General features: G+C 42.8%; 1 protein-coding gene across 3 annotated transcripts in view; it reads left to right on the forward strand.

Moving 5' to 3' along the window:
* Positions 1-17,204, forward strand: part of nbeal2 (neurobeachin-like 2) — a 48,540-nt gene that overhangs the window by 8,162 nt on the left and 23,174 nt on the right. For 2 of the 3 annotated variants that reach the window (XM_061819347.1, XM_061819348.1), the window contains exons 2-22: positions 5,999-6,087; positions 6,274-6,438; positions 6,798-6,879; positions 7,122-7,234; positions 7,414-7,496; positions 9,339-9,424; positions 9,516-9,819; positions 9,904-10,010; positions 10,251-10,331; positions 11,419-11,502; positions 12,709-12,807; positions 12,960-13,594; positions 13,672-13,804; positions 14,356-14,475; positions 14,574-14,904; positions 14,979-15,061; positions 15,133-15,225; positions 16,021-16,189; positions 16,305-16,438; positions 16,659-16,818; positions 17,077-17,179. In XM_061819347.1, coding sequence (XP_061675331.1) covers positions 5,999-6,087; positions 6,274-6,438; positions 6,798-6,879; positions 7,122-7,234; positions 7,414-7,496; positions 9,339-9,424; positions 9,516-9,819; positions 9,904-10,010; positions 10,251-10,331; positions 11,419-11,502; positions 12,709-12,807; positions 12,960-13,594; positions 13,672-13,804; positions 14,356-14,475; positions 14,574-14,904; positions 14,979-15,061; positions 15,133-15,225; positions 16,021-16,189; positions 16,305-16,438; positions 16,659-16,818; positions 17,077-17,179 — 3,254 coding nt within the window. The remainder of the gene's footprint in view (positions 1-5,998; positions 6,088-6,273; positions 6,439-6,797; positions 6,880-7,121; positions 7,235-7,413; positions 7,497-9,338; positions 9,425-9,515; positions 9,820-9,903; positions 10,011-10,250; positions 10,332-11,418; positions 11,503-12,708; positions 12,808-12,959; positions 13,595-13,671; positions 13,805-14,355; positions 14,476-14,573; positions 14,905-14,978; positions 15,062-15,132; positions 15,226-16,020; positions 16,190-16,304; positions 16,439-16,658; positions 16,819-17,076; positions 17,180-17,204) is intronic. The other variant, XM_061819349.1, reaches the window with a different exon arrangement.

Raw genomic sequence — 17,204 nt, forward strand, 5'->3', positions numbered from 1 at the left:
ATTTGTGTTACTGCCTTGCCTCGACTAGACCAGTACTGTATTTGCATTTTTTTTTAATATTTGTGTGTGGAGTCAAATTTAATTTAAATGAGTAATATTTTAATATCAAAATATTTGTTTGTAATATTTTTCTCAAGCATTTCTGCTGAGATCCAACTGTCGGTATCACAAAGTAACATTAGAAAAATTGTCGAATTGTAAAATGAATTTTACCACTGTTAGACAACATAAAAAGATATATAGTCTTAAATAATTCCAAGGCGGCACGGTGAAACAGCTGGTAAAGCATTGGCCTCACAGTTCTGAGGACCCGGGTTCGATCCCGGCCCCCGCCTGTGTGGAGTTTGCATGTTCTCCCCAGTTTTCTCCGGGTACTCCGGTTTCCTCCCACATCCCAAAAACATGCAACTTTAATTTGACACTCTAAATTGTCCTTAGGTGCAATTGTGAGTGCGGTTGTTTGTCTCCCTGTGCCCTGCGATTGGCTGGCAACCAGTTCAAGGTGTACCCTGTCTCCTGTCCATTGACAGCTGGGATAGGCTCCAGCACTCCCCGTGACCCTTGTGAGGATAAGCGGTAAAGAAAATGGATGGATGGAAATAATTAGAAATGACAAAGGTGTAATGTGTAGGTCAGTTATCAAGCTTGTTTGTACAGTATAAAGAAAAGCAGTGGAAGGACTGAAGACCTGGAGAGTCTGGATTTAATAATAAAGTTTCAATCTGAGAAATAGTGAGTGATTATCTGGTCATTATTGGTTACAAGGGATTAATTAAAATGACGACATGACATCCTGGCTGTGTTCATCTCCACAGCTGAAAATCCTCCAAGATTGGCCACCATGAGGATGGTGGTCAGAGAATGTTACAGCTGTGCTACATGGACCGATATTTCGAGTTCTTGTTGCATGTTGGATTTACCATTGATTCCCAAACACGGATAATCAGGGGTGCTGCGGGAAAGTACTGTTTTTCTCCGCACTATAAGGCGCACCACCAATGAATGCCCTATTTTAAAAACTTTTCCCATATATAAGGCGCACAGAATAGATGCTACAGTGGTAGCTGGGGTTAGGTTATGCATCCATTAGATGGAGCTGCACTAAAGGCTCAATATTGATCCATATATAAGGCACACTGGATTATAAGGACCACTGTCGGCTTTTCAGAAAATTAAAGGCTTTTAGGTGCGCCTTATAGTGCGGAAAATACGATATGCACGTTCACTTTATTTATTGAAATGTTATCCTTTATCAATTGAAAATATATCTTTGTTCCTGTTTGCCATCCCTCGTTGTATATGTAGTGAGAGTCAGAATGATTAAACTTTCTTCAGTTAGCTAGTAGAAGGTACGATAAAGCTGTGTACCCACCCGTTGCAACAGAATTTGTCATGGCTTCCTGTGATTATATCAGCATTGTGTTCAATTCAAACAGGCCCAGATCTAACACGGAATCCGTCATTTTGCTAGTAAATTGAGACGAGTCAATATTTTAGTAATCATACTTTGTGTGAAACTTGTTTTTTTTTTTTTTCCTAATGTGAAATGTGTGTATCGCCTCAATAAATGTTAGAAAAGACCGGACCTGAAAAGCAAGCGCAGCTCACATGACACTAATGGTTTCTGCACTCTTTAGCAACACGAGGGCCAACGAGCAGGACAATCAAAGTGCTCTTTGCTGCCACTAAAGCAGGGCGACGCAGCCAAGCAGAATGTCAAGCAGCAGCTGCAGACAGAGCAGATACATGTCTGGAGTTGACACATCTCACTGGGCATGTCAGATGTGCAGTGTTAGTGTTTTCGGGCCCACACATCACATGGCCCCTTGCTGTGGGAAATATTAGAAGTCTGTTGCTGGGAGCGTGGATCCCGAGAAAAAAACAGTGTTGTCTTGGATAGTTCTTTCAGAAATTGCTAATGATTCAGGGCGGCACATGGGAGCAATTGGTTAAAGCGTTGGCCTCACAGTTCTAAGGACCGGGATTCAAATGCCAGCCCTGCATTTGTTGAGTTTGCATGTTCTCCCCATGCCTGCGTGGGTTTTCTCTGGGCACTCCAGTTTCCTCCCACATCCCCAAAACATGCAACATTAATTGGAGAGTCTAAATTGCCCCTAGGTGTGATTGTGAGTGCAACCGTTGTCTGTCTCCATGTGTGCCCTGCGATTGGCTGGCAACCAGTTCAGGGTGTACTCTGCATCCTGTCCTGTCCTGTCTGTCCTGGGATAGGCTCCAGCACTCCTGTGACCCTTGTGAGTATAAGTGGCTTAAAAAATGGATGGAAAGATAATGATTCAACAAGGTACTTCACCTGCTTTTACTTCTTATCAGAAAATTAAATTTTTATCATATTTTTGAAATCAGGAGAAATGTAACACTGTCAACTAAATGAGCACAAAACAGATCTTGCAATAAGTGGACAGAGATATTGAGACGTAATTACTAATTGATTAATTGATGATCATAAAACCACTTTTTCTCAAACATTTTTTGTGCTTACAAATGCATTAGAAAAGTTTTGAAAAGGCCATTTTCTCTTTTAGCATGAAAAGTGTTTTTTTTTTTCACGGTGGACAAACCACGATTCATGAAGAAATGCTTTCATGACAATTGTGTTGAAGAATCTTGCGGGTTTGACTACATTTGACAATGTGTAATACCCAGACCCTCTCTCGGGTCCAACATCAGTGACCTCAAAAATACTCTTCTGGCTGAATTTAAAAAATATTCCATTTTTATTAGGTTGCCGATCGTCACAGCGTAAGTTGTATTGACCATCTCTCAAAGTTGTTGGTCTTTATTATATAATTACAAATTGTGGGTTCTGAGTCTCCACTAGGATGAATGGCCAAGTTTATAAAACAGTGGTGAGGCCGGCCATGATGTACGGATTAGAGACGGTGGCACTGAAGAAACAACAGGAAGTGGAACTGGAGGTAGCAGAAATGAAGATGTCGAGGTTTTCGCTCGGAGTGAGCAGGTTGGATAGGATTAGAAATGAGCACATTAGAGGGACAGCCAAAGTTGGATGTTTTGGAGACAAGGTCAGAGAGAGCAGACTTCGATGGTTTGGACATGTCTCGAGGCGAGAGAGTGAGTATATTGGTTGAAGGGTGCTGAGGATGGAGCTGCCAGGCAAAAGAGCGAGAGGAGGACCAAAAAAATGGTTGATGGATGTTGTGAGGGAGGACATGAGGACAGCGGGTGTTAGAGAAGAAAATGCACGAGATTGGGTTAGATGGACAACCACGGGTTAGATGGCGACCCCTAACTGGACAAGTCGAAAGCAAAAGAAGAAGTGTGGATTCTGAGGAAAAGTCAAATTGCCAATTTGGTACTGAGCTGACAACTATTGTATTGGGAAAGATGTGCTGCATTCATTCACTGCTACTGTAAAATCTTATGATATTATACAGTATCAGTGTCAAAACCAGGAAAAAAAATTGCTCAAATACCACGATACCAGGCTGACGTATACAGTACCTCCTAGGCAGGTGGATTAGCAGCCATGTAAGCAGTGTGGCAGCATGTAAGATCGTGTTTTCCTGAAAACAGATCCGAGACTCGGTGCTTGCAAGTCGGCCTGCCGCTGCAACTCGTGGGGTGGCTGCTTCCACCGCCACCTGAGAGGAGTTTATCAAAAAATGTTCAGGGCAACAGTGAATTATACTCTGCAAAATGGATGAGGAACACATGGCATGTTTAAGAAATGTTTCTTTTTGGACAATGTTGGATGAAGACAAAACACATTTTCATCACAATTGTTCCTCTTTATTAATGGATGCGGTTGCAAGCACTCCATTCAATTAGCATAAATGCAGTCCCACAGTATTGTTTGTGTGGCAGGACCATTTTTATTTGTTTATTTTTTTTTTTAGCTTTTCAACCTCCAGTCTGTTTGTTTACAACGTGCAGAAGAGGAAGGCGCTCGTCGTGTATGGAGGAAATAAGTTTTTGTTTAAAGTGAGATGTCATTTCCTTGTTGATCTCCAGATGTTGGTACAGTGAGAAACATTCAGTTTGCGCGCTTCCTGCGGAGCAATGAGCTCCCGAGCTGCGGACCGGCGTCGGCACACGCGGGATTTTGGTCATACAATGAAAGATGGACTGGGCCATAAATCTATGCCAGCTGGTAATCTAAACTTCAGCAGATTGCAAGCAGTAGAAAAGACACGACTGCATTAGTTCTGTGTGACCTTTGCCGATTAATTATGCGGTCAGACTGCAATGGTGCTTCATGTGGGACCGTCATGCCATACTTGAGTGACAATATATTATTTTTGTACTCTGAGTCAGTCTGCACAACGTCATGTCTGCCCTCATGTCGCCTGTTCTAGGGATGCTTCCTCACAATCGGATGCTTTATGCATGCTCACCTTATCGCATTGTCCTGCTTATTCCATCAAGGATTGCATCAAGGCATGTTTATGGATTTCTTGTGTCTAACTATTCTGATAGTCACCTTCTTTCGGCTATGCCATTTTTTCACTTGCATCTAATCATTAAGAAGTCTGTTGAAACCAGCTTTGACCTATAATCGTGACATTTTGCTCTTGAGATGAGTGTAAGATAAAAAAAGGTGACTTGAGGTTGGAAGACAGGAAGGATGTGGTCGACAAAAACTTATTAAAGCAAATTTCTTCGTAAATAAGTTATTCTATACGTATGTAAGCAGAAATGTGTAGCTTGAAATAATTACTTAAAAGTCATTTGGATGGAACATAATGAGAATGAAAAGGTAATAAGGAAAATAGTTTCTCTGTCTTTGGCATGGTAGCCAGAGAGCTCCCGTTATAACCCCTTGTAATATTAGTGGATAAGCCCAGACATGTCATTTCAAAACCTGATATTTAAACAGAGCAAAATCACTGCTATTATTTATTTGGTACTAATGATTCAATACACTAATATGAATATGTTGTCATTCAGCCAATTCTCATGACATAGTTTTGAACTTGTTTACAGCAATGCTGTGAATTTTATATCGAATTATTCTATATCCATGGCTAGTTTTGTACAGAATTTTGTTTGGATGAACATTCAAGTTTTCAAAAAGGGGGTAAAATGGCTTATGCTTCCCTCCCTGTGAGTCAAATCTCTTTGCAACATCCTGTTACAAAAATCAGGTCGTAAGACTGATAGGGGGAGACACAATGTGCCACTTTGCTTACCAGGTGTTCCCCCCCCCCCCCTTTTTTTTTAAATAGGAGGACAACCTCTGTCTGCATTCCATTTCTTTTATTGTGCTATCATTTCTTCATCACTGACATGACCGGGCCAGTTTAATCAGCTGAAGTCTGTTTATTGCATATATTTAGCAGCATTTCCACTCTGGAGAGCAATGAAGGACTTGCGTATCTTGTCCATGTACACAAATAGAACCCTTTAAAAAGGTAAACATTTAAATAAATAAAAAAATATATAGTTAAACTAGCAATTGTTCAACATATATTTATGTATTTATTTATTTTAACTCAAGTAACCTTTAAAAATAGGTTCTAAAAACGAAATTGCACTTTTCATTTTCTAATTTGTTACAACCTTTTCATTTTTATTTTCATTGACAGGCAAGGAGAATTAACATCAAAGTTGAGGATAACGACCATAATGAACACTTTTATGATTAGTTTTGCTACGTTTGCATTGTTACATCGTGGTGCCATTCACGATTACAATTAGCTTGCATTTACTGTTCATACCATTTGTGTAATCAAGTTGAGCTGGTCTAGTTTACTTACTACTTCAATAATCAAGTAGCATAATCTTGTCAATACAGACAGCGCAATTATGTCTTTATAACTGGCCAACCACAAAGTCTGCTGTTCAGCGCAATTGCAGATGACAAATGTTTTTAAAAATGCCAATCAAAACTGAGCATCATTAAGAATTAACAACAGAAATGTTCACACGTCTTGTGTATTTTATTTTATTTTTTCAATTACATTGTACAAATAGTGATTCGTTTGTACTTTCTTAACTCGGCTCCCTCCCCTCTTAGAAAGATGTGGCCTATCTGCAGCAGTGGCTGGAGGCGTTTGTGGGGTCCTTTGAAAGGCTCATAGATGTGCACTCGCTCGAGCCTCGGAGGTAAGAAGTTCTATCTTTGACTCAAACTGTGTAGCTTCCACCAGTCCCCAAAGCAGAATGAACTTCGGCCTCTTGCACAGATACCGTTTTGATGTGTTTGATGTGACCTAAACACGGCCTCTGCGAGGGCGCCTTTGATTTTGTGTCCACCTCCCTCACATCTCCTCATCCCTCCAAATCCTTCAGGCTGGAGGAGTGCACCTCCGAAGTGCCCCTGCTCCCCGGGGATGTCCTGGTCTTCCTCAGCACGCAGCTTTGGCCGAGCGCGTCGCACTTCTCGGATTCCCATGACCACAAGAGCAAATTCCCTCACCCTCTCCTCCTCATCAAGTTCTTCATCATCGTCTGCAGGTTCGTCTTCTAACCGGTGATGGATGAAATCAAATTGAGATTTTGGCGTCCTTTTGGAAAATAACCACATAATTTTGTGCACGTTTTGCAAAATTAACAAATACTGATAAAGACACAAATATCAAGAATAATAAAAATAGTCTCATTAACTGTTGACTCAAGGGAGACTGACAAATAACAGTTATTTTGTTTCTCCTGACATTGCGACATGAATTGTGCAAAGAGGCCGCAATACTGAGTCAGGAAGTTCTTTCTCCCTTTCATTGTGCACTTATACTGTTTTCTTGACCATAGATGGCCATCTTGCAAAGGTTCACTTTTTTTTTTTTTTTTTATTCTGCCTTTCTCTCAACTTCTAGAAACATGGAGAACATTGACCCGGAGAAGACGCCCGGTTTTGTTTTTGAATTGATCAAGCTTTTGAATTTTTGCTTGCACCAGGTACGGCCTTTGTGAATGATAAATGTGAGAATGTTCAGTCAGTAAACAATCTCTAAATGTGCCCTTTTAACCCCAAAAAATGTAGATAGCTACACTATATTTGTATACTTCACAGAAGTTGCATAACTGGTTTAACGCGAGCGTGTTGGTGATGATGTTAATCAGGGACCTCCTCAAAACAGGTGTAGGGACGCTAATGTATCTGTGTCCCTTTGTGTCTTTGTGTTCTTTATGTTCATCAGATAAAGAACGGAGAAGGAGAGCAGTCATCCCTGCAGTCGGTGGTGTCTTACGGACTGGTGCTGTGCGAAAGTGTCTTTGATCCTTATCAAACGTGGAGGAGACGACTGGCAGGGTGCGTGCATGTGTGTGTAGGGCTGAAGGTGAAATGTTTTGGTATAAACCTCCGCCAAACTCACCGTGTTATGCTTGTAACATCTTGTCTGGGTGCCTGTTGACGTCACACCTCAGCGGAGCGGTATTTTGTTGCCATGACTAGGAGGGCCTGACTTGAGCCTTGTGTGCATAATGCAGGGAGGAGGTTAGCCTGCTGGAGAGGAACAAGTACAAATTCTCCCCGCTGCCACTGCCAGAGGAGCTGACTGCTCTCTTCCACGGTGAGGAGCTCACCCCTTTGCCCTCCTCTCTGATCGTCGTCAGACTTGCATGCCAGGAGAACCAAACCTGTTCTGTACATATACTGTAAATACTGTGTTAGCACGTTTTTTTTTTTTTTTAAAAAAAATTTAATGGCCACTGCTTTCTTACTCAACGTTCAATGTATTGACTCCAACCTGGAACCAAGAATAATCTCAGTACACCCCAATTCCCTGACGTAACATGATTTCGAAAGGAGATACTGGTCTTAATACAGGGAGTCCTCGGTCTACGACAGAGATCCGTTCCCACGGTAACGGCTTAACTCGAATTTCGATTGAAGTCGGATTTCACCGTCGAAGTCAAAATTTACGATGACCGCTAGGATTGGCTTTCAGCATTCCCGTGACCCTTGTGGGGATAAGCAGCTCAGAAATGGATGGGTGTTGGTACTTCATATAAAAAAACTAAAATACATGAAAATAAAAACTATAAGATGTGTCACTTACCATTACTGCGAAAAGTGGATGACAAAGAATGAAGCGAATCTGCCCTAAACTCTTGCTAAGAAAGCAAGCGCACCTGCGAGCCGTTCCTAGCGGTAAATTCTTCCTCGGCGTCCTCTCCTTTCTGCTCTTTCAAAGTTGGGAAAATACGCCGTGCCTTTTTTCCTTCGTGAACATGGGGCTGATATTTTAAGCCTACATTGATTCGGATCCTCGATCCATAACGTAAGTAATCTTTCCATTTTGGCAATGATCGAAGAACGTTGCTTCTTTTTTTTTTTCTTCACAAAAAAAAGTTGTTCCGTGATCACTGTATCCCTCATTGCGGTGAAACCCTTCTCGTGCGCTAAAATATGGGCTTTGTCCTTAATAATAATCACCACGGTCATCCGACTGAAGCCGAAGTCTTAATGTCCGTCGATCTTAATCGTTTCTCCGTTTTTTTTTTTTTTAATGTTGATGACATTTCCACGGTCATTGCTTTTCTTCGGCTGGAGCAGCATTGCTTAAAAAAAAACAAAAACAGCTTTCTCACATATAAGCCATATGCGTGAGCTAAGCAGAAACACTCTGGTGCTGGGGCCATAATGGCGGACAAGTAAAGTCGAAACGACTTAGGTCGAGACCGTCTTAAACTGAGAACTCCCTGCACTCTTATTCAACAATATAGACTCAATAGCCGCAGTAAGTTGGTGCAATGATTTCCAGTACAAAAAAAGTCTGCCATTGATAAGATCAGAATGCTCAGTTTGATTGAGACTGCCATAGAGTTATTAATAACCTCAGCCTCAGAGTTAATTTCTTAATGAATAATGCATTAATCTTCATGACAGTCTTCAGGCATATGTTGAGGGTGAGTATATCACTTGCTACTTATTCAAATTAAGACTTTTTGCCCATCGCATAGATCAACATTTAGCATTGATTATTGTGCTTGTAGTTTGGAGTGGTGTCAAAGGACCACTGTTTTTCCCCTCTTAGCTAAATAAGTTTTCCAAATGTTTGAAGCACGCCTACATATGATTTAGTGCAGTTTTACACCATTGCAAACGACAACCACAATAATAAACATAATATTAACTCAATAGTCACCATTATTACCTTCTTACACTTAGAATTTTCACAGCTCTTGTATTGGATTTCATGGGCAAAACATGTCCTGAGTGCATTTTTGTTGAGCCGCTGACAGAGTAAGCTATTTTATTGATGGCCATGTAGGCATACATTTTCTTTGTAAAGGGCTTTTTGATCTGTGTTTTTGTAGTAAGCCTAATGCGTTCATTTTCAGTATTGAATGACATGTTTTTAATGCATCTCAATTTGAACATTGACCTACGTATGATTTCACATTTACAGAGAGTCTGCCGGACAGTGAGAAGATCCCGGAGCTTCTCACACTCAGGCTGGTTCACCTCCAGGGAGCTGTCATCAGCGGGGGCAAGGTCCGTCGCCATGTTTATCCTCATAATCAGAGTTTGTTATTGTCTGGGAATGTGATTACCGTGGATCATCTTGTATTATGCATCTTTGCAGAAGAACGGTCTCCTCGCTGCCACCTCTCACTCTGTCGAAGACCTCTTCTCCGTGCTTCGAGCTTGGTGCGGTCGAGCCTTCCATCAGTCAAAGGACACGCGGCTTCCCCGGCTGACCTTGAAGTGCCTGACCGCAATGATCCACCTGCTGCATTTTAGCAGCCCCTCCGAGCGGCAGGTCGAAATCAAGACCGTACTGCAGAGTTTCTTCCAGCTCCTTAACTGGAACCGTCCACTGAGCAGCGAACAGCAAGACAGGCAGAACTCTGAGGAGAGCTTGATCTCGCTCCAGCGCCTGATGCTGAGTAAAATGACTAAATCCACACGGAGGTCACATTAATGAGTCATGTGACGATGAAGCTTACGTTTCTCTCTGCTCCCGTTTGTAGCCGCAGTACCTGAGATCCTGCATTGTTCGGATCGGCCTGCCCTCCAGGCAGTCTTCCTGAACAACAATTGCTTCGAGCACATCCTGAGGCTCATACAGAACAGCAAGGTTAGCCGCTGGGCATTCTGAAATGCGTCTGTCAGCTTTTTATTCATGTGTGGTCTGCACAGATTTCCTCTTTTTTTTTTTTTTTTTTTTGGTCATATTCCTCCATTCGTTTGCCTGATTTGCTGTGTGATTTCTCTCAGCAACATCCCCCACTCAAATATGAAATAATATTAAAATCGTACTTTGCGTCTAAGTGACTGTAATTTTTTTTTTTAAATGCACTCTATGTATGTCCTGTAGCTCTTTCAGAGCAACAGGCTTAGGCCGAAGAGTGAGTGTGACCTCACTACAAGTTTACTCACAGAGGTCAAAGTGGACCAGGTACTCCCCCTAAATAAACCTTTGGTGTTGATATTGATCTGTCAGCAGGAAACTCAGCCTTCTCTCCACTTGTTCATAGCCTTGCGGTTGGCTAAACAGGAAAACCTTGGACAGGAAAGTAGGCTTATGAAGCAGGTAGCATGATATAATAAATATCGCTCGGGGTTAGACGGTGACCTTATGTATGCGCATATATCCTGAGAACAAACTCGTACTTTGATACAGGCTCAGCTTAGGGGTTATAGTTGGACACTGAAAACGAAGAAGCGAGCATGAAAAAGGGCTAGGAATGTGGAATTTGAAAAATTGGTAGGGAGTGCAGATGCCAAAACATTTTCGCCGACATCATTCGAAATTAGTGGGCACTCTGCTCAGACATCAACAATTTCTTATAGCTCGGAGGCGATCGGTGGAACGCTTTTCCCAGGAGTCAACTGAAAAAGAACAGAGCAGATGTGCTCACCACTTTCCACCGTGCTACTCAGGATCATACAGTATATTTGCCTTTGAAATCAATTAAAAGCACTATAAATAGATTGGTTGACGACTGGCTTAAGAAATTACATCAGGTACTATAATTGCAGATCTGACCATTCAAGCTCAGCTAGAATTTTGAACAGCAGGGACCCAAAATCAACGGCATTCTTATTTTGACAAAGTTAAATAAGCTCACAAGATATTTACGTACTTGAAAACTTTTTGTACGGAAGCTGAAATACTGAGATAGACTGCTCATATTGATCATACAAGCTATGATGTTTCTAGTTCGAGGCTGAATTTCCTGTTGATTCTACTGGACTAGTGTCTTCATAGTGCATGAGGTGGTTGATGCATGGCTCCAAATACTTCCTTGGCCACTGGTTTGGTGACACCAGCATAAACAAAAGACCTTTTTAATATCCAGCGGTTGGCTCTCACCTGTATTAATTGTGTCTTTCTTTGCCCGAGTTTCATAATCCTGGTGTGGAAAAATAACTTTGCTCCTCCAGCTTCTACTTCAATCCCACTCTTTCTTTCGTGGTGGATGGTGCACATTTTGACATATTGCACTGCTATGATGAAGCATGTTTTCCCTATGTTGATGTAGGTACTGGAGCGAGGCTCCGACAACATCACGGTGCATGCGCTCGGGGTCCTAACAGCCATCATGAGTAACTCTCCCACTGCAAAGGTAAAGACAATGTCAACTGCTCTCATCCGGGTCCGATTATACATCATTAATCTTTCAGTATCATACCTTTATACACCGGCCAGTCATTACGTTGTGACAACTTGCACAATCTAATCAGATCCAGTACAGAAGTTAAATACCGTAATTCCCGGTTTGCAGAGCGCACCTGGTTCTAAGCCTCAGCCAGTACATTTGTAAAGGAAATACCCTTTGGTACATACATATGCCACAGCTGTGTAAAAACCGCAAGTGCCCACATTGAAACCCAGATTGAAACACGAGATATTTACAAAGACTGTACACAGGGAGTTTAATGATAGTGCCGCCGCACTAACGCTAACAGGGCCGGTTTAAAAAAAAAAAAAAAAAAAAAAAAACATGTTGGTAAAAATCACGGCAGTAACACTCTAGCGCAGCGCTAACAGAAATTACGGTAATGTATATAAAAGAACAACACTACCATTAACTAAGATAATGATGTTCTATTGTGATTTATACATTTAGAGGTATTATTTAATTGTATTTAATGTTAATTAATGTTGTGGAGGGCGGCATGGTGGATCAGCTAGTAAAGCATTAGCCTCACAGTTCTGAGGTCCCAGGTTCAATCCCGGGCCGGCCCGTGTGGGGTTTGCATGTTCTCCCCGTCCCTGCGGGGGTTTTCTCCGGGGATTCCGGTTTCCTCCCACATCCCAAAAACATGCAACATTAATTGGACACTCTAAATTGCCCCTAGGTGTGATTGTGAGTGCGACTGTTATCTGTCTCCATGTGCCCTGCGATTGCCTGTTGAACCAGTTCAGGGTATAACCTTCCTCCAGCCCGTTGACAGCTAGGATAGACTCCAGCACTCCCCATGCCCTCGTGAGGATAAGCGGCAAAGAAAATGGTTGGATGGGATGGATGGATAATGTTTTGGTATCCAATGCTGTGTATTTGAGCTACAGTATATTTCTAATGTGTTCAGTCATTGAGCTATGTGAGTCACAATATTAGAAATGGGTCTGGTTGAATGTTGAGCTGCAGCAAAGGAGAAAAAGATTGGATTAATAAAACAAATATACTGTTACAAATTTCTGGGGTCACTAGTCAGGCTTTTCTTCATTCATGCCAGAAATGTCATTGTATTCCAATTAACTTCTAGAAGTGTGCCAAGTTTTGCTTGCTCTGCGGAGTTACGACTTGCTATTTCTGTCCCGGCCACAGGAGACTTTCAAGGAGAGGATTGGCTACTCCCAGCTCTTTGACGTGCTCAAGAGTCAAGGTCAGCCCACCAAAAGGCTGCTGCAGGAGCTGATGAACATGGTGAAAAACATTTTCCTCTCATTAGCCGCTCACTGCCTCCAGAGCAGTCAATTTTCCTCTCGCAAATGACCTTTTTCGATAGCATCGCGTCGCGTCGCCACGTCTCGAGCTCATCCTCATTATGGGCCACCTCTGTGTTTGTTCCTCTCCAGGCAGTGGAGGGCGAGTATGCCCACGCACACCACTTAGGCATTAGTAACGACCAGCCTCTGCTCCTGCTCCTGCAATGGCTCCCTGAGTTGCACAGTCATCGCGAGCTCCAGCTGCTGGTGGCACAGTGGCTGGCTACTGTATGCGGCGGGTCCCTATCCTGTCGGACTGTGTCAGTGGAGGCGGGCATGGTGGGGGCTCTCCTGCAGGTGCTCTCGCAGCCCCAGCACTTGGACAGGCAGTGTGCGGATGCGCTGCTGGCCCTCCTGCAGGACTTGGGCTCACTGTGTCTGAAGCCCGAGGAGTTGAGGAGCCTTCTTAAACTGCTCAGGCTGGATCAGGATAACGGCGCCCATCCCTTCTGCACTCGCATTATCCAAGTTCTCTCGGCAATGGCGGCGCGAGAAGGTCGTGACAGCGCCTTGCAGTACTTTGACCTCACACCCCCTATGGCGGGTATCATGGTTCCCACGGTCCAGCGATGGTCAGGCAGCAGCTTTGCCTTTCATGCCTGGCTCTGCCTGAATATGGACTTCCCTCACACCCCTCAGTTGCACTTCAACCAAGCTTCCGCTAACTTGGTCACCACAAGTCAACATGAAATGGGAAAAGGACCTCGCAGAAAGCAGCTGTACAGGTAGAAGGCCCTGGCTGGCATGAAAATTAACTTTTGTCGAGTATATTTTGATTTTTAAGGTTCTTGTTTCCATAAAGTTTTTTCACAGCAAGTGGAACTGGACTGGAAGCCTTTTTCACAATGGAGGGCGTGCTGGTCGTGGCTGTTTGCACTAAAAAGGATTACATGGCTGTTGCATTGCCAGAACTTCCACTAGCTGACTCACGTTGGGTGAGTACACTGTGGACTCTCTCAAATATAAATGCAGTGCATCGGCGGGTGAAAGAAAAAAAAAAAAAAAAAAAAAATTCAAAGCCTTACTGTCTGGATGTTTGACTTCAAGTTGGGATGGGTATGGTAATCAAAGAGTTGATCGTTAAAAAGAAGTGCACTCCTTGAGGTTCCGCCGAGTTAATTTTATGGTTATAAGAAAGTGTGATCTTGAGAGGTGTAGCTGTTTATACACAGAGGCCTGCTTCGACACCACTTCTTCACGCAGCACTCTCAGTTCACCATCAGAACGGAAACAGGATTTACAGTTGATCAATATTTAATGGCTGATTTTACCCTGCGATAATTACAGAAAATGCACATCTATATCCTTAAGCACAATTGTTAAACAAACACAGAAGTAAACGTCCTGAATTAGCAAAGAATTCGGTCTTGTGGTTGTTCATATGGTATCTGTTTGCAGTTTTGAAAGCAAAGGTCTTTCTTGGAATCTTTTTTTTTTTTCAGTACATAACAGAATAATAGAAATACGTTATTTGTGATATTTGCAGCATTCAGTGGCCATAGTCCACATTCAAGGCCGTCGTCCATTTGGTCAGAACCTGGTCAACATCTTCATTGATGGAGAGTTGTCCAAATCAGCTCAGATTCGCTTTCCTTCTTTGAGTGAGGTAAATTACATTTTTTTTTCTTATGTCACCTGCTCAAAACAAAGTGTTGTCTCATTTAAAAAAAAAAAAAATCAATTTTCTCTTCATTTTCCTTCAAGCCGTTTACCTCCTGCTGTATCGGCTCCGCGGGCCACCGGACCACTACTACAACAACCTCACCTAATCTAGTCACATCCTTGTCCTCCGGCCAGTCCCCGGAATTTGCTTTTCCCGCCAACGCTCCCTCCTTGATCCGCTCTCAGTCCTTTCCGGCCAACTACGCAGGAGGCCGCTCCGGCGCTCTGAATGACTTGACAGTGCAGACCATCCCGGCGGGACTGCAGGACACAGAGTGGGGGACACCATCTTCTTTGGATGGACTCCTGGGCACTGCCTTCATCTGCCATGAGGCTTTGCAGCAGAGCCAAACGAGAGCGCTGTACGCTGCAGGTAAGGCACACCGCTTTCCTAGAAAATGACCGATGTGTGGTAAACGCGGCGTTGCATTCTGCTCTCTGTCACAGGCCCCAACCATGTGCCATTATTCAAAGCGGATGGAGAGTTGTCTGATCTTAATGGCAAGCTTGTGCTCTACTACACTCCTCAGGTAACCAGCTGAAAAAGTTGTGAAGTGTACATTTTGTTTTAAAACTGCATTTGCTCTTTTGTATGCTTCAGGCATTTAAGAGCCAAATTTGTTTGGATTTGTCTCCTAATCATCAATATGATGGACGATTAACAGGACACCGAGTCGTCAACTGGGACATTAAGGTGAGGTTTATTGTAGTTTTAACAAATTGGTTATCTGTCTATCTGATGTTGAGCGGCTGTGAAGATATCCCAATCTACAGGGAGTCCTCGGGTTAAGACGGTCTCAACCTAAGACGTTTCGACTTTACAACGCCCGTCCGCCATTTTGTCTGGCTAATGCTTGTCCTTGTTTGTGCGCCAGGAGTATCTTCGCATTTTTTTGCCCTCCTTTTTAGACATTATCGCCCCGAAGAAGAAAGCTGTGTGTTCTAGCAATGCTTCTGCAGCCAAAAGAAAATCCATTACCATGGAAACGAAGCTCAAGATCATAAGAAGATAGGAGAAAGGAGAGACAGCAACACCATCAAGGCTTCAATCGGTCGACCGTGGTGACAATTATTAAAGACAAAGCCCGTATTTTAGCACATGTGAAGGGTTCCGTTCCTTTGTCTGATACAATGATCACAAAACAAGGTTCTTTGATAATTGTCGAGATGGAGAGAATTGAGCACCAGGTTTCTCCGCAATAGCTTAGCAAAGCCTCCCCTTCTTCTTCTCCGTTCACCTCTCAGCAGTCATGCATAGTACGTCATCTTATTTATTTCAACGTATTTGTTTTTTATACAAAGTAATTTTAATAAATTTAATGGTGGAATCCGACTTAAGTCGAAATTCGAGTTTAAGTCGCTACTGTAGAAACGGATCTCAGTCGTAGACCGAGGACTCCCTGTATCTTCTGCTTTGACAGTTTCTATCCCCATATAAAATACAAACAGTATAACAGCGGGTCGCTGTCTGGATGTGTTTCCCCTGCAGGATGCCATTAATGTGGTTGGGGGCATAGGGGTTCTGCTGCCACTCCTTGAGCAAGTTTGCGAGGAAGAGCAGGTGTACAACGGCGCTCAGGAGATCTCTGAACTCCTCGGACCAGAAGTGACAGCATCGCGAGGGCCTGCCGCCATGTTGCTGCCACTCAAATCTTCAGGTCGGATTATTTATACTGCGGTAATTGCAGTTGCATCTGTTTCGTTATTTCATTATGAATCTTGGTAAGCTTTTCTTTGTTTTTTTTTTTCATTTTTTTTTTTTTTTTGTTCCAGAGGCTAGACTGGAGAGGAACAGTATTGCGGCCTTCTTGCTGATGATGAAGAACATGATCCGCCGTCATCCTGTCAATCAAGAAGGCCTGCTACAGTGCCACGGGCCAAGCATCATTGGAGCCATGCTCACCAAAGTAAGTATGCGTAATTGCACTGCCGGGGTACTAATTACAATTTTTTTCCTTTTGCATTGTACTGCTGTAGTATATCAATTAATGTGATTTTGCAGTATCTTTTGTTTATCTTGCTTTCTTGAATTTGCCACATGATTTGTACTGACTTGAAATCTGTTAAGCTCTTAAAATGGGCATGATGAAGCCAAATAGACATAAATATACACATTCTTCTCCGCAGGTTCCAGGGACTGTGATGGACATGAACGTTTTGATTGCGTGTCGGCTGCTTGTAGATCAGGTTTTCAACGAGGGAAACGGTCCACTTCTGCAGCAGTTCTACCAGTACTTGCTCTTTGATTTTCGCATATGGACCAGAAGCCATTTTGCTGTTTGTCAAGGTGAGACGAAAGGAGCTCTTTTGTTGCTGATACAACAAACCTTTCTTTTCCATTAAAGGTATTTTTGATGGATTGAAATATGATTGCATTCATGCACAGAGTCTGAGAGGTGGATTAAAGCAACCCACGGTTGTAAGAAAATGGAGGAAGTGGAGGCTATCATACTTTATCTGCTCTGTTTTCTGAATTAATTAATTAGTGCAAGATGTCTTCTAAATGTCATACAGTACACCATAAAAAGTGTTTCTCTTCCCGAAGATCACGTCCAGTACATCTCGTCTGTGATCCAGAAAGGAAAGCAGCGCATGAAGAGGAAATACGGCGTTCAGTACATTCTGGATACCATTCGCACTTACTACAGGTGAACTTTGATCTGGTTCCAAGGG

This window comes from Syngnathoides biaculeatus, chromosome 5 (assembly GCF_019802595.1).
Source record: "Syngnathoides biaculeatus isolate LvHL_M chromosome 5, ASM1980259v1, whole genome shotgun sequence".
Lineage (NCBI taxonomy): Eukaryota > Metazoa > Chordata > Actinopteri > Syngnathiformes > Syngnathidae > Syngnathoides > Syngnathoides biaculeatus.